The sequence below is a fragment of the Numida meleagris genome, chromosome 3 (assembly GCF_002078875.1).
Source record: "Numida meleagris isolate 19003 breed g44 Domestic line chromosome 3, NumMel1.0, whole genome shotgun sequence".
Taxonomy (NCBI): Eukaryota; Metazoa; Chordata; class Aves; order Galliformes; family Numididae; genus Numida; species Numida meleagris.
This window is the reverse complement of record NC_034411.1, coordinates 40,448,001-40,466,518: the sequence shown is the minus strand read 5'-3', so window position 1 is coordinate 40,466,518 and position 18,518 is coordinate 40,448,001. Positions and strand designations below refer to the sequence as shown.

Below are 18,518 nucleotides of genomic sequence, written 5' to 3'. Positions count from 1 at the left end.
GCTGTTATTACTTTTTCATTGTTGTTTATAAATCTCACCTTGAAAAGATTTCTTTAACAGAAGACTTCTGGTAAAAACCAAAAGATTTTTCTTTTCTCTACACTTCACTTACACAGATCCCTTCACTGATTTGCCCCGTTCTTTTCTTGCTTTCACTCTTATTATTCGCTCTTTGAATGATCTCACCATTCATCCAAGTCCCTTGTAACATTTACATGCATACCCTAGTCTAACCCACTGTGTCCTTTAATCAGAAGAGAGTGAGCTTGCTCTCACTCCTTTGCGAATTTTCTACCTATTTTTCTCTATTACTGTTCAAAATTCATTGATTTCAATTGCATTGTTTTTTCTTAATTGAAACAGTTCTAAAAAAACCAGAACAACCAAACAAAAACCCACCAACTTCTTTTCACCCTCTTTACAAAATAAACCTGCAAAATACGACTGTCAAAGAGAAAAAAAGAAGCTTAAGAGTAAACAGCTATAGAACTAGCTTGCTCTGTCCAATATTTAGCAACTAAACAGCCTCATGAAGATCCTTGTGCTCTCTTATCGTAAGAGTACTTCAGTATTGTAGATACGCTCTGTCGTGATGCTCTGTGTCAGTACTTTCTTCTTTACCTGTTGTACATTTGCAGCTAATCATCTATACTCATGTCTTCTCCTCAGCACTTCTAGCACTTTTCCATGCAGTTTCTTCACATTCCATTCCCAAAGCACACTGATTATGTTTGTTCTACTTCTGCAATTCCTCCTTCCAGAGTTTCTTATTTCTAACTTTTGTATTTATAGAATCTAAAGTCTTCCTCTACTTCAATAGAGCGTGGAAGTAACCATTTGGGTCATCGAGTCCTCCGCAATCACATGGAGCCATAAAATAGGAGGAATCCAGAAGGTTCCCCTGACCATCCAGTCCTACAAGATTCTCCAAGACGCTTGTGTTCCCATAGCAAACTGGTCCTACAAATGAAACCTAAAGCTACCATCACATATTTCTGAAAGGAAAGCAGTCAGAGGCATCCCTGCCTGAGATACCAGTATCAGTCTTCATATGAAAATAGAAAGCAAGCTTAGCATTAAGCTCAATCACAACAACGCAGCAATCAAATGAAATCTTAAAATATTTTCATTAAAGAAAACTATCTGGTTGCACAAATGCATATCTAGGAAAAACTTCCTGAACAGTACAGTAGCTTTCATGGCTAATAATTTCATTCTAATCTCACAAAAACACCATGTAAACTAGAACTGCACTTTCAATTTGAAAGCAGTTGTTCTTTTCTGACAGTGAGAGATTTGTCAAATCATTTCATTTTCAGATATACTAGTGCTTATTTTGAAGTATGAATGAAAACTCTGTATGTACAGTGTAGAATATTTATAGTACAGAAAAAAATCAAAGGGTTATTTCAGTCAGTTTTTCCATTACTACTATCACAATCTTTAAATGCTGCATTGGTTAGAAAGATGAGATCAGCTCTCTCAGAACTCTGAAACCATGGGTAAGTCATAAAAGGCCTGCTTTCCTAACAAGCCTATGTTTGTAAGTATATTCCAAACAAATACTTAAATACTGAGAATCCCCAGTATGTAATTACTATAATTAGGGGACAACACAGGTTTTGTGCATGCTACTTCCAGCTTCTGACAATCTAATCATTCTAGCTGCTCCCCAGTCTGTCAGCCTAGAAGATACAGTGCCTATAAAAACAAACAAGCACATATCTGCTAACTCAGTCAGCTATTTCATCTGTCAGCTCTTAGTTACTATTTCAAACAGCTGTAGAATAACAGTTGCCTCTAATACTTTAAGCTACACAGCCAGGAAGCTGTGACTGAAGGGCTCGATGATATGAGGCCATAATGTGCAAAGCAACAAAGAGGAAAACGATGCAAGAAAAGCTGGCATACGTGGTCCCTGCCCTTCTGGCTGCTTAAACTCAAGTTTGCCAAACAGTCTGACAGGCTGTCCATCAACTGAATCCTTAAAACCACCTCTCATAAGGGAACCAGCAGAAAGGGATATTTTTAAACTGGATCTTTGCAGACTTACATACAACTTACAGTGAGACCTCAAATACAGTTGGAGCAGCTTAAGAGAGGATTCAGTGGAGCGAGAAAAACAAGGGGCTGAGGATGAGAGGCAATGTATCAAGTTGCCATGGGTGCAACTGCACACAACAATAGCAAATTAATTAGAATTACTATTTTTAATCACACAAATACATCAGTTTTTATTCCTTCCACGTGTAAGGTGATTTATTAAATGAAAAATCCTCCCTTCCAATACAGAATGTTCCTTTAAAAGACTTGATGTAGATTAGCAGATAAGGCAACACAGTGTAATTTGTATCTTCCTTTTCCCAAATCAAGCCTACCTTCTCGGCGATCATTTCGAAGAACCCGCACTTTTTCAATTTTTCCCAAGAGAGCACCATCATCAGCTTAAAAAAAAAAACAGAAAAAAATTGATCAAAAACAGTCTCATATACCACAAGTATGTTTCTCTTCAAAAACAGAACAAGAATTTCATAGTAGAAAATTATCATGGTTACAAATAATTAAGATTCATGCTTAAAAAATGCTTGTTTGTTTCACCAGGAATAAAAGTTATCACGGTAAGAAAATAGGACAACCATTATATTATTTAAAACTAATTTTATTTTACACTCAAAATATTTTTGATTAATTGTGCTCTTTTTGCTTACCTTAAGTAGTTTCTACATTTCATTTAAAAAGAAAAAGATTAAAACTTGTGCCTTCTTTGCATACAGGAAAGCTTTTAACCAACATTAAGGCTTAAAGTATTAATCAGCATTGCAAATGTAGACACTGGCTTCCATTAAAGTGTTACTCAGAGGTTCGCTGTTCAAATTAACATTCTGCTTTCCTAATAGTCTTAAAATATTGACTTTTTTATTCACTAAGAATTTTCCAAAAGTGGTGGAGACCAGCATTCTTTAAAAGCAGCGCTACAAAGAAGTATTTAGTGCAAGTGCCATGGGTTTTATTTTTACATCATAATGTACGAAGGGAAGGCTGTGTTCAACTCTAAACTCTGCTTCTTCCGCTAACAGGAAGTAATAAAATACATCTGAAGTATTTTAGAACTCTTCATGCTTCCACAATGACAAACACAAAGGAATTAAGTGCTGGTTTAGAACCAGTCTTTGCAAACTCCTATTCATATGACTAACTCTCAACTGAGTCACCGACTTCCATTTACAGAACGTCTCAGCAAAATAAACAAAATAACGTTTGGACACTAAAAAGTACTTACGATCATTACTGTAGTCATCCACTAGTATGATTTCCTTAATAAGATGTGATGGGCTTTTTTTAAGGACACTGAAACAGACAAAAAAGCATTCAATACAAAGCAGTTTCCATCTCCCATAAGCCATGTTTTTAATGACATTATTTGTTAAACTACAGTTTAATTGAGTCCAAGATCCTATGCTCTACAACAGCTATTGGCCTATTCAGTAAAGAGTTAGTGAAAAAAGGCACAGAGTTGTTCCTCCCTCAGATTTCCAGCCTCCAGAAATCAGTGAATTAGACAATTTGGAAAACGGAAGCTTTGCAGATATCCTTAGGTCAAGTAGCCCCTGAAAAATCCATCTTCTGAATTTTTTTCTTGAAACCATTTATACAACCAATCTCAAAATATCTTCTTGGAATTCATTTCTCACTTTTACATATCTGTACTTAAGGGAAGCATTTTTTGTCTGTTTAATATCACTATTTCAGGATGTAAGGACTAGAGGCATCAGTGAAATTAAGATCGAGCTTTACATTCTGTAAATGGTACAGAAAAGCATAATGGACTGCTACTTCTCTTTACCAAAAGCTATTCTGGCACAAGCAAACTGCTTTTTGCGAAAAAATCTAGGAGATTCTCTTAGGTATACCTGACAACAGTTCGAAGCAAAGCAGATCGTGCCTCATTATGAAAGGTGATCACCACACTAGTGGCTGGCAAATCTATCCGCCATTGTTTCCGTTGACACCTGAAAGACAAAATAATCTGTCATTTCAATCTAATATTTACATTACAGTCTTAGCAGACAGCCTTCATCAAAAAGAAGTTATCTACTAAACTGTGTACACACTGCATCTACCTAGAAAGAATGATTTATCTTGTTTTCAAATGAGATTATAATCAGCTCCTCTTCTACCACTCTTAGTAGTTGTCTTTGTGTACAACAGCCTGAGTCAGTGTCAGATTTAGGTAGGTAGACAAAAATGTCATTGTACTACAATCACTGTAGTTTACTATATGTACCTTTCGTGCAACTGAGTATGAAATCAGAGCTCTATTTCATTTTAAGACCATTTCATAAATCTAAGTAAATTAGTACATTAATAAAAAAGCAGAGGTTCACAAGCTGTATCTATCTCCTTTAGAAAAGCACTCGTCCACTTCTCCCTTTGTTTTTAATACTGCATCCTAGTCTTGCTTGTATATGTAACTTCTCATTAACAGAGAAAACAGCTTAAGGCTGAGACATTCAATAGTCTACACCAGCTCATTTTTCATGATCCCTTTAAATAATATAAGCAAAAAAACCCCAAAATTCTAAAAATGAACTCTTGTACATCAATGTAAAATTAAGCTACTTGAATACCTTGACAATAAACCTAAAAAAGGACTCTCTGTACTGCAATGAGAATAGCATACTAAAAAACTGTGTAACAAAGAGTTTGTGCTAAAATCTTTGCAGTCTGACAAGTCAGAATAGTAATCTTAATTCAAGCAGTAACATGAGTGATGCATTTCTTCACACATGCTTTATCGAGCATTTGAGGCAGAATTCCAACAGGCCTAAACATCTTTAGAGAGGGCAATCCCAGTTGAATCAGCACGCACCTGTGGCAAAGTCACCAAGGAATTATTTGTGATCTATGCAGTACCAAACTAGCTATAAAGGGAAGATGGGAAAAGAGGAAAGTTGTATTACTACCCTTACTCCTTTAACTTCTAAAACAAGCCAAATGTTTATACGAAAGATCTGATAAAACACCTGTCACAAATTATAAATCACACAACCTACAGCTTCAAGGAATTAAAAGTGAGCAATCTGCTTCTTCTCCTCATCCATGTTCCAGAATCCCAAGGAATTACATTGCTTTCAATGCAACACACCCATAAGGTCACACAAATGTTTGCATTCGTAGTGAAACAAAATGTTATTGTGCCACAGTGATCTCACTGCCTTGAAGAAAAACAAAACCTGTGCCAAACCTACAACTGGTCTATGTCAGATTAGCAAGACTTTATCTAGCTTTGTTCCTCCAGTTGTGGGTGGGGTGTACCAGACAGCTTTTCCAGAAGCACCCAATGTTGAAGGAATACATCACAAACATTCCTAGAAAGTAAAGAATTAAAACCTCCTCTATCATGAGCTTTTGGCAATTTATCTAAACAGCTGAAAGATATTCAGCTATTATACACAAAAGCCTACAGTGCTAAAAGAACTATTCTGTTTCCTAGTAACTTCCAAACTGCCCACACAAGATGAGCCTACTGTGCACACAGTTATCCCATGAAGCCCTGGCACAGATCAAGAAACTTGGTACTTTACAGATGAGCACTCAGAATCCAAACTTGAAATTTTAATCTGTTGAAGTGTTCCATTGAAACTTGCATCATAAGTCACGCTCACTAATTCAACCCTAGAAGATCACAATTTAGCATGACAAGAATTAATTGAATACTGTATCAATCCAATTTAGAATAAGGTCATGAAAGTGAGTAAACTTAGTTCAAGTCTATTGCAAGCAAGTCATAATGCTAAATTAAATGCATTAGAATAACAATAATAGTAATAAAAATTGTTATACTGTTCTGTTTGCAGAAAAGAGCACACCTAAAGAGGTAATTACTCACAGCAATGAAGCCTTTTATTTAAAAAAAACTCAGGAGAACACCACAACTGCATATTTCAGAGGAAGAAAAGATTTTTAGACTTTCAAATAAAATGGGAAGAATGCTTCAATCCAACATTTCTCTTCCTATTATGTTTGTCAATAATGCCACAGTTAAACTCAACAAACTAAAGAAACAATGTCATCAGTTTTGGAATGCAGAATTTCTTTCCTCAACTTACAGCACTTACTTTGATAAAATAAAACTTGAACTGAAAATATCAAACTAGACATTCAATGCTTAGAAAAGATTATTAAAAATAATGAAATATGAAAAGTATAATTTTTCCCTCCAGAAATTTGAGTCACTGAGCTAGCTCACATCATTAGCCAATTGCTTGAAACCTCTGTGGTTTGTTGAAATCACTTTTTGATGGAAATCCACTTTGATAGAAAAATTCACTTTAACCAAGGAGACATTCACTACGATAGATGATATCTAGGTACTAAAGAGACTGGAAAGTTTGCTTCTTGTCTATTTAAAATGAAAATCTGAATATGAGTTCAGAGTCTGCTAATACTTGTAGAGTCAGGGGGAAAAAAGTTTAATCCAAATAAAGCACCTGCCAGTAATTGTTCAGAATCATGCCAAGATATATCGATGGTAGGTGGATGGTTGGACTGGATGACCTTGTAGGTCTTTTCCAACGTTGCTGATTCTATGATTCTACATCAGGTGAGAGACATTACCAAAAACCACTGATCTGATTTGTGGGAGGCACTGGCCCTCAGAAGACCCAAAAGCATGGAGTATTCCACCCAGCTCCTACCTGGGAGACTATTTTACACTGACCAAAGGATGGCTTTGGAGATTTCCTATTATGACTGTGACAGTCACCTTCTGGGTCTCCAAAATCTACCATGATCAGGTCAGCTCTCAGCCTGAGACATGTTAAAAACAGACAGCAGCAGAAGAAACCCAGAGGTTTCTCAAACCTATTGAAAGAGGCACAGTCATGAGCATCATCCCATTTAAATCCCTCCAGACCTCCTCACTTCTTTTCATATGTTCTATCTGCCCGTTTCTCGCTTTTCCCTTTTACTTAAACAATGACAAGCAGCTTAAAGGGGCAAACCAAAGTGTTTTCCAGTACCATTGACAAGCTTTCACAAAATTAGCAAGCAGAAAACTTGTCTTGATGCTAGTATAAATTTGTTAGATACAGAAAAGTCTAAACAATATAGTATAAAAAATGAAATGCATTCACACATTCAACTACTTGTAAACAGTCTAGACAATTTCATCTCTTAACAAGTATTATGTAGCTAGTTTAAAGTCAAATGGCCTTTACAGACATCAATTAGTAAAGCTGCACATACAGAAACAAATATTTCCTCAGTTTTCTTGAAGAAAAATGTTGTAGTGATTCCAAAGAAAATATCAATCTTAACCCAGTTGCTTTCAATTTTTACTAAATATAACGTGCTTCCAAGTGTCAAATGCTCGGTTCTTTAACATATTCTTCTTCCCATGGCTGTTACTCTTGCACTTCCCATTAGACAGATCTCAAACAAGTATTTAATGCAGCTTTTTCAGCTTCTGCAGTTACTGTCCTTGCCAAAACAGAAGGAAAATTAACTGCAAGACAGCAAGGAAAGCACCATGAACAATTTGCAGGAATTATTGCTAGAGTAATTTTCTTTTCTTTAAAAAGATGACTATTTACAGATTGATGGGCACTTAAATCTGCCTCATAGCAAAGTCTAATAAGCCCAGCACAGATGCAGCTTTTCCCCAAAAACATCTCTCAACACTTCCTTGCAAATCTCTTTTCTAGGACTATTTTAAAAAATAAAAATAAAAAACAAAAATCAACCAAGCAAGCCACATCACAAAGACACAACAATCATAGCTACTGTAATATAATTTGTCTCCTGTCATCTCTCTTATTTAAGTTATTCTCAACAAAAGAGAACATTTGTCTGTTAGAATCCCCTTAGAGAATATTAAATATCTAATGAAATATCTAGAAAATTTCCAAATGCAGCCTAAATGATGAGAGTTTCAAGGTGCTAGTGGCTGAGCTTTCCCTACCAGAGAGGGGAGAGGGGAAACCACACTGGTCTAAAACCAGTTTGAATGGCTTCCTTGTGCAAAAAGAAGTATATTTAATTAAGACAATTTTAAAGGAATTTAAAACACTTTACTACTCAGTGAGCATCCTATTTTTCAGTGCTCTCATAACAACAAGTGAAACACAGGATTCTTCCACATCATCTAAGTTATTAATGAAGATATTAAGCAGTATTGGACCCAATATTGACTCCTGCTCCACCTTGGTCACCCTCAGAAGTAGTTTCTATACTTGCTTATTCCACTCCATAGGTTCAGAGAAGCCACAAAGCCACACCAACACACGGCAGGCTTCCATACTCTTTCAGAAGCAGGGTAAGATGAACTTCGTGGTTGGGGAAAAAAAGAAAGTATCCTTTTGTTTACATATATGTGGTCTATTAGATGGAACACCATATTCAACAACTTTCTACGTAATTTCTACAGCAAGAGGAAAACATCACCACAAATACAGAATGGTGAACCCTGCAACTCAGGAAGACAAAATTTGTCATCGCTGTGCAATCAAACAAGCATCGTTCCCAAACTACACAACAATTCAACCTCTGGTATGAATTTTGACGCCATAAACACAGGACAGCTTATATACTAGAAAAACACGTCAGATCCACTTGACCTTGAAGTAATTACTTCAATAGCATGTGCTCAGCACTACCTTGCCTACAGTTTCCCTTAGAAATGGGAAAAGGGTTCAGCAGTCAGCCCACCTGAGTGGGAAAGACCTTTACATGGAGTTGGCTTGCAGAACTGTGCAACATATCTCTGGAGACTAGCAATTGTAGAAATAATGCTAGAGTTTTACTGCAGGGATACTGATCAGAGCTGTGTTTGTTGAGATATCAATCACCAGAGTGCAGTTAAGACAAAACCGTTTACAAACGTAGAAACCAAGAAAAGTCATCATATAAATAGGGACAAAAAGAGATAGAAATACAATGCCAGTTTTCATACCAAATACACACTGATGGAAGTCCTGGAAACAGAAAAACTTGAACAAGATTTATTGTTCTTTACTCCACTGTTTAAAGGATTACAGCACAGTTTACTGTTCTACATCCTGAAAGCTGGAGAACTCCTGCTATAGGAAAACCTGTTTCTGCTCAAAATATGCAAAAAAGGCAGCCAACCTAAGCCAAACATGGCTCAGTTTGGAACTTACTGATCATGCCTCGTGTCAGGAATGTTTCGGTCCATTCGTAGTTTGTCACTTTCTACCTGATTGAACTTATTGCGAGCATACGGATCCTGACCAGATCGCACCATGGTAGCGCTAACATAAGCATCTTGGTCAAAGTCTTGCCACCGAACTTTTCCTACAATAGAAAAACAGGAAAATATCCAGCTCAACCTCTCCAACTTCAAGAGAATTCACAAATCCAAACATAACTAATTTTATTTTGCAACGAAGTAATTAAGCCCCAACAGTATTTTTAACAGTGTAGCATCATACTCACTTCTGCACATTAAGTTGCTCCAGAACACCCTGTGAATTAATGAAATCGAACCATTTCACAGCTCTTAGTTTGCAGGAATAATCATCAGATGGCCATCCTTCATCTTATCTGCTATTTTGTTGGTTTTGCCCCTACAACCATAACCTCAGTTTAAAATATAATCTAATACATTCCAAATATTCATACACTTTAAGATGGTGGATCTGTTTAAAGGTCCAGGCTTCAAAGACATTCCGATTTTATTTACTACTGTCGAATTATTCAAACCACAACCAAATCAATCAAGATACAAGTCTTTCAGAAGGACACTATTCTTAAAAACTAGCATTTCAGGTAGGCAGAGCACCACATAGCTCTCCAATACTAATTATATGACATAACTGCAACCTTCTTCACACTCAAAAAGGAATCACAGATTAACTACTCTTTAATGCAGAGGATGCTATTTATATAACTGGCTGTGGCACTTGGACTTGTATATCCAAAATTGAAAGGCAGATCAACATCCATCCCCTAGGAACAAAATTTCAGAATATGCATCACCTTCTGCTGTAAAACAGTTTAATATCAGGTGTATGAAAACTATTATTTATTTCTGATTGAACATTTTTTTTTGTACTGACAGTCAAACTTTTGTTACCTACAGCAAATTTATACCACCTGTAACAAAAAGTAGAGCTCACATTCTAATATAATATACTTCTCTTAAAATCAGCTTTTAGGCAAATTCTAAAGTTCAGGCATATTCCACAGAATGCTGATACACGCAGAAGGAATTCCATTACAACCACTATTAATGAGAGTTATAGATTACTCAGACATTTCAAGGTTTACCTTTCTTCCTTCTCTCAACCTGTGAAGCACAGAAACTAAAGCGTACCTCATTTAAAGCTTTTATCCATAAAACATGCTCCAATTATCTTATGAGAACATCTGTTAGGAGATTCTGATATTAAATGAAAACTTTTCTTTCAATACAATTAAATAGAATAATTCCTTGCTGTTTACCTAAAACCTAAATTGAGCAGGTTGGTAACTTCAGTATTAGGTGTGAGTTTTAAGGCAACCTACACTGACACCCAACATGACAATAAATCCAACAGTAAGTGAACTGCAGAGTTTGCTATTTGAGTCAAACAAAGCCAAAAATCACTCAGGTGGTTAGGAATCTGGAACCAGAGTACGGTACAATGCTGAACTTGCACTTGACAAGTGATTGTTTTACAGATGCAAAGGTTAGATGTTCTTCAATTTTACGGTGATCACTAGTATGGTTGTTCTGAGGCTGAGAAGAAAGCAGAGCAAAGAGGGAAAAACAAGTGAAACACAGCGAAGCTGCTTTTTGCCTATAGACAGAAGCAGTTATTTCCCAACTCTCAGGTCATGGAGGAGGCAATCAATTGGAGTAGTGCAATTCACTGTATTTTTTTTTTTAAATATACTGGGTGGTTTTAAATAGTACTTTTTTTTTTTTTTAAAGTATGAAACCATAAGTAGCTCCATTTAAAGAATAGTGCTAGTTTGGGGGATTTGTTTGAGGAAAAAAATCAAGAAGGGACACCATTTCACAGTGCCAAATTTACTGAGAAGCAGTGCCAGCCCATAGAATAAAAAAGACAAGTGAATCTGGCTTCAGAAGGCAGGAGGGAGGTGAAGCCTGGCTCTGGCTCCAACAGAAGATCCTGTCAACTGTGTGGAATATATATCAGATCCATTAGGAAAAACTCAGATAACAGTAAAAGCAGCTTCAAGTCAGATAGAGGGGAGAAAAGCACAGCAGATAAGTTTGTGTGCAACCAAGCAGCAAGCCTTGAAATGTAGGAATGGGTAGACACAAAATTCCACAAATGCACTCCCTCTTCCTGACTCAGAGAAGCTTAAAAGCAGTAAGACACCCAACATAAATATGAATATTTTGACTTACAGACATTAAGAGATTCCGTATCTTTGTTAACTAACAGAGGAGCTAGCTGATTAACTGCTGAAAGTCCTATCATTGTTTGTTCAAGGCTGAAAAAAGAAGTGTTTAAAAAGAACTGGCTATATAGTTTTGCTTTTGTTACCCATGCAGAGAGTTTAGGGTCAGACAGTCTTACTACAAAAGCTGACATCGCTATTTGCACAAAACAAGAAATACAATTTTGCAATACAAACAGGTCATAAAATGACAAAAGATTAATATACTCTGATGTACAGAAGGTAGTGTAAGGGTTTAACTACTGTTTTTCTAAGTAATTTTAAAAATAGCAAATAATTTCTCACTGCGTATGAATTCTGAAAGACACTATACTGCATAATGGTGAAACCTAAAGTACAGGTCTCCTAACCTCAATGGAAAGAGCAAGACAGTTTTGAACAAAACCTCTCCTGATATTTGATCACTTTGTTCTATATCACCCCAAAAGTATCTGCAGAAGTATGAATTCTGTGTGAATTCTAAAGTTCAAATTGAAAATAAACAGAATAGTGATTTGAGAGTGCAAAATTCTGAGTAGCCTTTGATGTTTGACTTGAGATTCACGCTACTTGCAGTAACAATTATCGGGCCTGTTAAATCAAGTCTTAAGAGATTGCTAATCAATGGATTAAATGAAAGGCGTCCTGACCTGTCCTACTTGCATCTAATTTTGCTTCTAACCTTCCAGGTTCTGATCTCTCTCCCTTTTGACCTATAATTCTTCCCACCTCTTAATACTCAAACAGCTACTTTGGGCAACATAGAAAAGAAGGTCTTTGAAGGGTTCCGCTCAGAATACATAAATATTCAATATTTATGATTTTTTTTTTTAAATCTTGTTTTCCACTTAAATATTAGTGGAAAGAAGAATTCTAGCTGGAAAATGTGCATTGGCTGACCTGTAATCCCTGTAACAGGAAAAATATTTCTTAAACTTTCAGAGATTTCTGTTCAAGAAAAAGCACTCGGAGAAATCTGCCAGAAACCAAGCTGGGTTGGAAAAAATTGCCAAAAAGCATATGTACATAACCAGACCCTCATTTCCCCTCTCCAGAATGCAATAAGACAAGGCAATCCAAGGGCTACAGGGAAAAAAAAAAGGCATGAATTTTAAACAGCTTATCCAGTGAAAGGGTTTTATGACTGTAAAATAAGAATCACATGTCACATTATTGGCATGGAAGTTTCCAGTTGCTTAAAAGGAAGTTTACTTCAGTTAGGTCTTTCCTCAAGAACTCAAACAAATTCAAACATCTGGCTTATTTCTGGCTAAAAAAATAAGGGTTAATTGAAGAGAAAAAAAAATGTTGTGAAGCGATCTGATCAGAAGGTGTCCTCTTTGGAAAGTTCTTGAATAGAGTGTAAAATATTCAAATCCATTTCAGTCCTTCTGCACTCCTTGCTATAACAATTCTAGCTATACATTAAATCTCATTGATGTGAAGCTGTTAAGCAGCAGAAGAATTTTTATAGCAGTCACATCAAATGAAGGTTCTGTAACATTTAACTATCCCAGCTCATCTTCAAGTTATGACTCCATTTCTTTCAAATAACAAGTCATACTGCTCTGTTTCTTTGCGAATACATGACAAATACTCCAGAAGAATGAGGAAAAATAAGGTACACCATCAGCATGCTCAAGAAAGAAAACACCTACTACATCATACCTTTGTCACAAAAGCTACATGAAGTTAAAAAAACGCCAGAACCTTGGCTGAATCTTTAGAAGTATAGCTCTAAGGTGACTTGTCTGTTGCCTGTCAGCATTATCCACAGAGAAATGGACTTTTCTATTAGATGCTTGAACAGCAGCTCAAACCTATTGCAAGACAACACAAATGTACTAGCAAAGAATAACTTTCTAAGATTTTAAGCAGGTAAGATTTAAGGAAGCTGAAGCCTTAAGAACAGAGGTACATGCTATCTCTATCACTTTCCAAACTACAAAGAATGATCAGAATCAGAAGAACTGCTTTGCTTTATGGCTATCAAGTAGCTGCACGCTATGTCTATGCATCTTTCATCACAAACTTTACTGCAGTACCTGGAGGTAATGTCTCCACACTTTGCGCTTTGTCCTCCCCATCACTGACATGCACATCTTTCCTTTTGGCATCAATGTCATTTGGGTCCTCCTGAAAAACAAAGTATACCAGTTAGGAACATTATTTTAAAGATTATGTAATTTTGTGTTTTCAAAGAACACAGCAATAACTAAACTTCTGCATTTTAAGCTTATTTAGTAGACCAAGAGAGCCAACTTCAGATTTTGGAAGAGAAAAGGTGGTCATTTCCTCTATTGCTTAAAAAAAATTGAAGAAATCGACAAAATCTTGAGGCAGACTTTTGCATTTAATCTATACAATTCTTGCCTGGAGAAAGTAAGAATTAAGAGGTAAGAACAGAATAAAAACATTTTGACCAGAAATACTCAAATGTGCAAGGCAGGCAAAATAAATGAAACATGAAGAAAGTCTTCCTCCAGTAAAGAATAACACAACTACGAAAGTTACCTCAGAAAGAAGTCAGATTACCTAGCAATTATATTCCAAGTGGCAGTTCTCTGATTGACCAAAAAACCTCCCAAAATATTCACAAGTTGTTGTTTTCATGTTGTTTTGAGATTATTCTGGGTTTCACAGGTAACTCTGTTGGATTTGTTATTACAGTAACGTGGATAATACCCATTTAGAGAGAGTAAACAAAAAAAATTAAGATTTTCTCCTCCTCCCTCTCCAAATTCCAACATTTATTCTCAAAGTCCCATTTTCCTTTCAACAGGGAAAAAAATCTAACCTCATACTCTTATTTCACTATTGCAAAAATACAAGGTGTCAATGGAATTTAGGTTTATATTGCATTACATACTTGGATGAAGTTCAGAAGAGTGTAAATAAAAAAAGATAATTAACAATGGTAATTTGCACACTAAGCCAACTGATTTCAGTGCAGACAGCTTTCACTACTCTGGGACTCTTAAAGGAAATTTTGTTGCCCTTTCTACATCTCCATCAAAGATGCCCCAATTACAAGCTTTGAATTTTTTCTGGGCAACCCCACTAAAGGCAACATCTTTACTACAAAGAGCAGAACTGTTGGTATCTCTTCAAGTAATCTGCCCAAGCCTCCAGAACAAGGTGATAGTATGCAAGTTGCCTCCTGCAAGTGGTCTCAGCCATTGCAATTCCTAAGATGTATCTGGTACTTCTTTAGAATAACAAGTAGGTGGAATGAGCCAAATTCATTCTGGAGAACATTTAAACCATAAATGATAGCTTTTCAGCATGTCCCCAGGCACAAACACTGACCTTCCCAGTGTAAACTCAGCTTAAATGTCTACATTAAGTAAGAACTAATAACTGGAGATTTGAATGTAATGTCTCATATTTCTAAAACAAAATACAAAACTCGATGGTTTTTTATTGGTAATCATTTCTAGAGAAGCAGATATATAAACACTAAAATTAAAAATGAAGTGCTATCAATGCATGTTTTTCACAGAATCGTGTACTGAATATAGCAGAGAGGGAATTTGTCCAGGCTCTCACAGTAGATTCACCATGCAGTCCATGTTTTGGGCTACAAGGCCTTATGGATGTCAATAATTCTGCTTAAAAAAACTACTTTAAGATGGTAAGAAAACATGTCAAGAGAATTATCACGGCTCATGTAGTTAAATGAAAGTATATTTCAGTGTGCTTTAAGCCCCAGCAGCACATTGAAGCAAAAGCTTTCTTTGGTTCTTGGAAGTCTGGATTTTACTAGCTATTTGGTTCTGTATACCATTTTTTGAGATGGCAGTGCTACAGAAACACTTTATGAATAACTACAAACATCAACTGTAGGTGGGAGGCAATCTTCCCAACACAAGAATGACGAGTTCTGCAGAAATTCTACCAGGCTCTTTATTGTCCCATGAGACCAAGACAAAAATATGTTAATTAAAATAAAAGCAAAGCATCCATTAAGCACTCAAAAGAATCTGGAGGGATTTTTTCCTGAGGTTAAGGAAAGGCACTGAGTTCTTTCTCATTCTTTTTTCTTCCACCCTCACACCTTTTAAGCCGTTAGGGAAAACTTCTGCCATTCCTACTGAGCTTAACAGCATAGGAATATGTGTCATTAGGCATGATTATATATTAAGTTCTTTCCCCTTGTTTTCCCACCATTGTCCCAATTAAACTACAAAGGACAAAAATTAGACTTAGAAAAGTTGAATGCAATTTTGAATACTTATGAATGAGAGACTTGTACCCAACTTTTTGAGTACAGCCTACAGAAATTCTCAGGCAAGCCCCACTGCAAGGATGGAAGTTCCTAACACAGATTGCTGGGTATTCAGTCGCCCTCCTAGAGCTCCCTATCGAACAGAACAGGGATGGCAGAGTATGGGATACTGACCTCTAACCTCTGTGCCTTTAATTAAGGGCTTTGTGGTATTTTTCTTCTCCAAAAAAAGTCTATTTTAATGATGTTCTATTTTAACCACCAACTTTCAGCCAATTAAGCATTTTGAAGATATTTGTAGACATTCAATGCCTTTAAAGGGGAAAAAATACAATATACCCTTTAGAGAGATCTCAAAGTACATGAAAGGGAAAGAAAGCAAACATTAATGCCATAGATATAAATACACCTGGATCAACTAGTTTATTTGGATCTCTAACTGTAAATTGTTTCGCCGTGTTAATTTGGTGCAACACAAATGAAGCATACGGTCAGATAATATTCCTATTTTGTCATCATCACAGGAAAGCATTGCTTTTTCAGCTTGCTTAGAGTGAAACAAAATACCAGTTTCTAATGAAATCTTAAAAAGCTGTTTGCATTCAATGAATAATCTCAGTAGACCATTACAATTCTTGCATTGACAAACTTCATTCACATAAAAAGCTAAGCTTAAGATTGAAACAACCAAAACTGCTCAATGAGAGGCATAGTTCCAAGCTCTCATGATTAAAGAGATTTAATGAGTAAAATTAGAAAAAGGCTAATGCTACAACAGTATTGATATTACTAATATTTAACACTTCATAATAATATTTTCAACATAGTCACCACCAGTAGCTGTGCATTTTCACCAGCAACAAGAACATGCATGCCGCGCCCCTAACAATCTGCACCAGTGGGTGAGACCCACAGTCACCACTGCCGAAACGCACCACCCACTGCCTCATCATGCTCTCACATCCACTCTTTGGTCTCCAGAAATTTTCAGCATGCATCAATGAATGCCAGTGGGTGCCATTTTTTCCTCATGGAGTAACTCAGTGACTCACTTTTGCTTCATCAGCACTTCCGCGTTAGACACCATTTTGTCAGACTGTCCCTCTGCTGCCATCTGTCACACAGCAACAAAATTTAACGGGATATTGGTGGGAAGGTTCAGCTTCTACAGCCATACAACCAACATCTGCCTCAGATGTCATGGGCTGACATCATAAGTAGGAGGCATTACTTCCAGAGCAGCCTTCATAGAGCTCAGAGTAGCTTTTGCTATAGATAGAAGAATTGAATAAATGAGGAGTTTTTATTGGTGTTTTTTTCTCTTTATTTAGGCTAATTAATTGCTAAAATACAGCAACTTTATTTTCAGAAAACATTGAAGTGTCTCTACACCTGAAAAAGCATACATTAGTTCATAAGCCTTGCTATTGCCCCTTTTCTTCTCCTGCTCAACTCGTCCACTCCATTAACACAACGTGGTAGATTCAATCTGAGATATGAAAAATGGTGCAGTAGGATGTTTCAGCTTCAGGACTTAGACTCTCAGCTAATTTCCACAGAGCAAAAAAAAAAAAAAAAGCTTCATCAAATGATTAGTTACATATTTAAGACTAAACTGAGTGGTGGGTGGGAAAGGAGGATGAGGCACTTAGTAAAAATTCTAAGAAAGATTCAAACTTATTTTTACAGCATTTCTACACATCTACTGCAAGATGTCATCATTTACAGCAAGAAATGTAAGATAAGTGCCATTTCAGTTTAGAAAGCTGTAATTACACACAGACATACGTTATTGGATCATTTCATTAGCATTACTTAGATCATCCAGACTGCTTCCCCTTCTGGTTTGGGTATATTTATTTGCATCTAATGCTATATTCTTTAGAAGTGTTTCAAAGCAATTAGTGTTTTGCAGATTGTTATTTCACTTGGCACAAAAAAAGACATTAAACTAATCCAAATCTCTAGGTATTACTGCTCTATAGAAGTACTACTGTTTTTCCTATTTATGTCTTTTTCTTTTTTAAACTCACATTTCAAGTGCCACAGATTTGACATTTAACTGTGATATATTAGACTTCATTATAGGATTTCTATCCTACACTGACTTCCCGTCACCAAGAGAACAATTTACCAATGTGTTACATCGCTAGATATATCAAGATCTCACATGCCTTATAAGTGGCAAATCAACACAGGCTACAGAAGAACTCTTGTGGTTAAAAACATCAACTGGAAGCCAAGTGTGCATCCAGCTCCACTCCTTCCTGCCACTGTGGACCCAGACGCTGAACACCACACACCATTAAGGCACAGGAGATGGCTGGGAGCTGTGACTGCACCATACACTACCAGGACAGCTGCTCACTGTCTCCTCAATTGAAGCAGCAGCAGCACAGATGGAAACATCTCATGGGTGAACACACAGCACTATCCCATGGGCTAACACCATCTAGCCACCTTAGATGCATGTCAAACGTGGAAAAGACCTCCCTTGCTCATCGCTGTATAGCAGTGCAACATTTCAATGTTGTCCATGCATAATGCAAAGCATGAAATTAAACAAAATAGAAAGCTCTACTTTGGTAACACATATTAAGATAGAATAATTGGGAAGAGAGGCATAATCGGACAAAATACATACTAGAGCTTAAAAATCAGCTTTGGTACTTGCTTTTAAGATGCTGGCCAAGAGCCAACTGCAGGCAGATTTCCTTCTACTGAAGGTTTCCTAAAAGGAAACTGAATACTGGCAGCATCTTCAAAGTATCATCTGGTCCAGCCAGTCTAATAGAAGGCTTTTCTGTACCATGCAGTACAGATCAGCCAAATTAGCTGATTAGTTGATTTTGGAAGAGGTGCTCTCACTGAAGCAGAC

At 36.5% G+C, this 18,518-nt stretch overlaps 1 protein-coding gene across 1 annotated transcript in view; it reads right to left on the bottom strand.

The window, feature by feature from the left end:
• The window catches only part of GALNT2 (polypeptide N-acetylgalactosaminyltransferase 2), a 93,406-nt gene that overhangs the window by 31,068 nt on the left and 43,820 nt on the right, over positions 1-18,518 (bottom strand). Inside the window, exons 2-6 of the mRNA XM_021391438.1 lie at positions 13,458-13,548; positions 9,162-9,315; positions 3,912-4,010; positions 3,281-3,348; positions 2,379-2,444 (exon numbers count right to left, since the gene is read on the bottom strand). Of these exons, the coding sequence (XP_021247113.1) occupies positions 2,379-2,444; positions 3,281-3,348; positions 3,912-4,010; positions 9,162-9,315; positions 13,458-13,548 (478 nt within the window). The remainder of the gene's footprint in view (positions 1-2,378; positions 2,445-3,280; positions 3,349-3,911; positions 4,011-9,161; positions 9,316-13,457; positions 13,549-18,518) is intronic.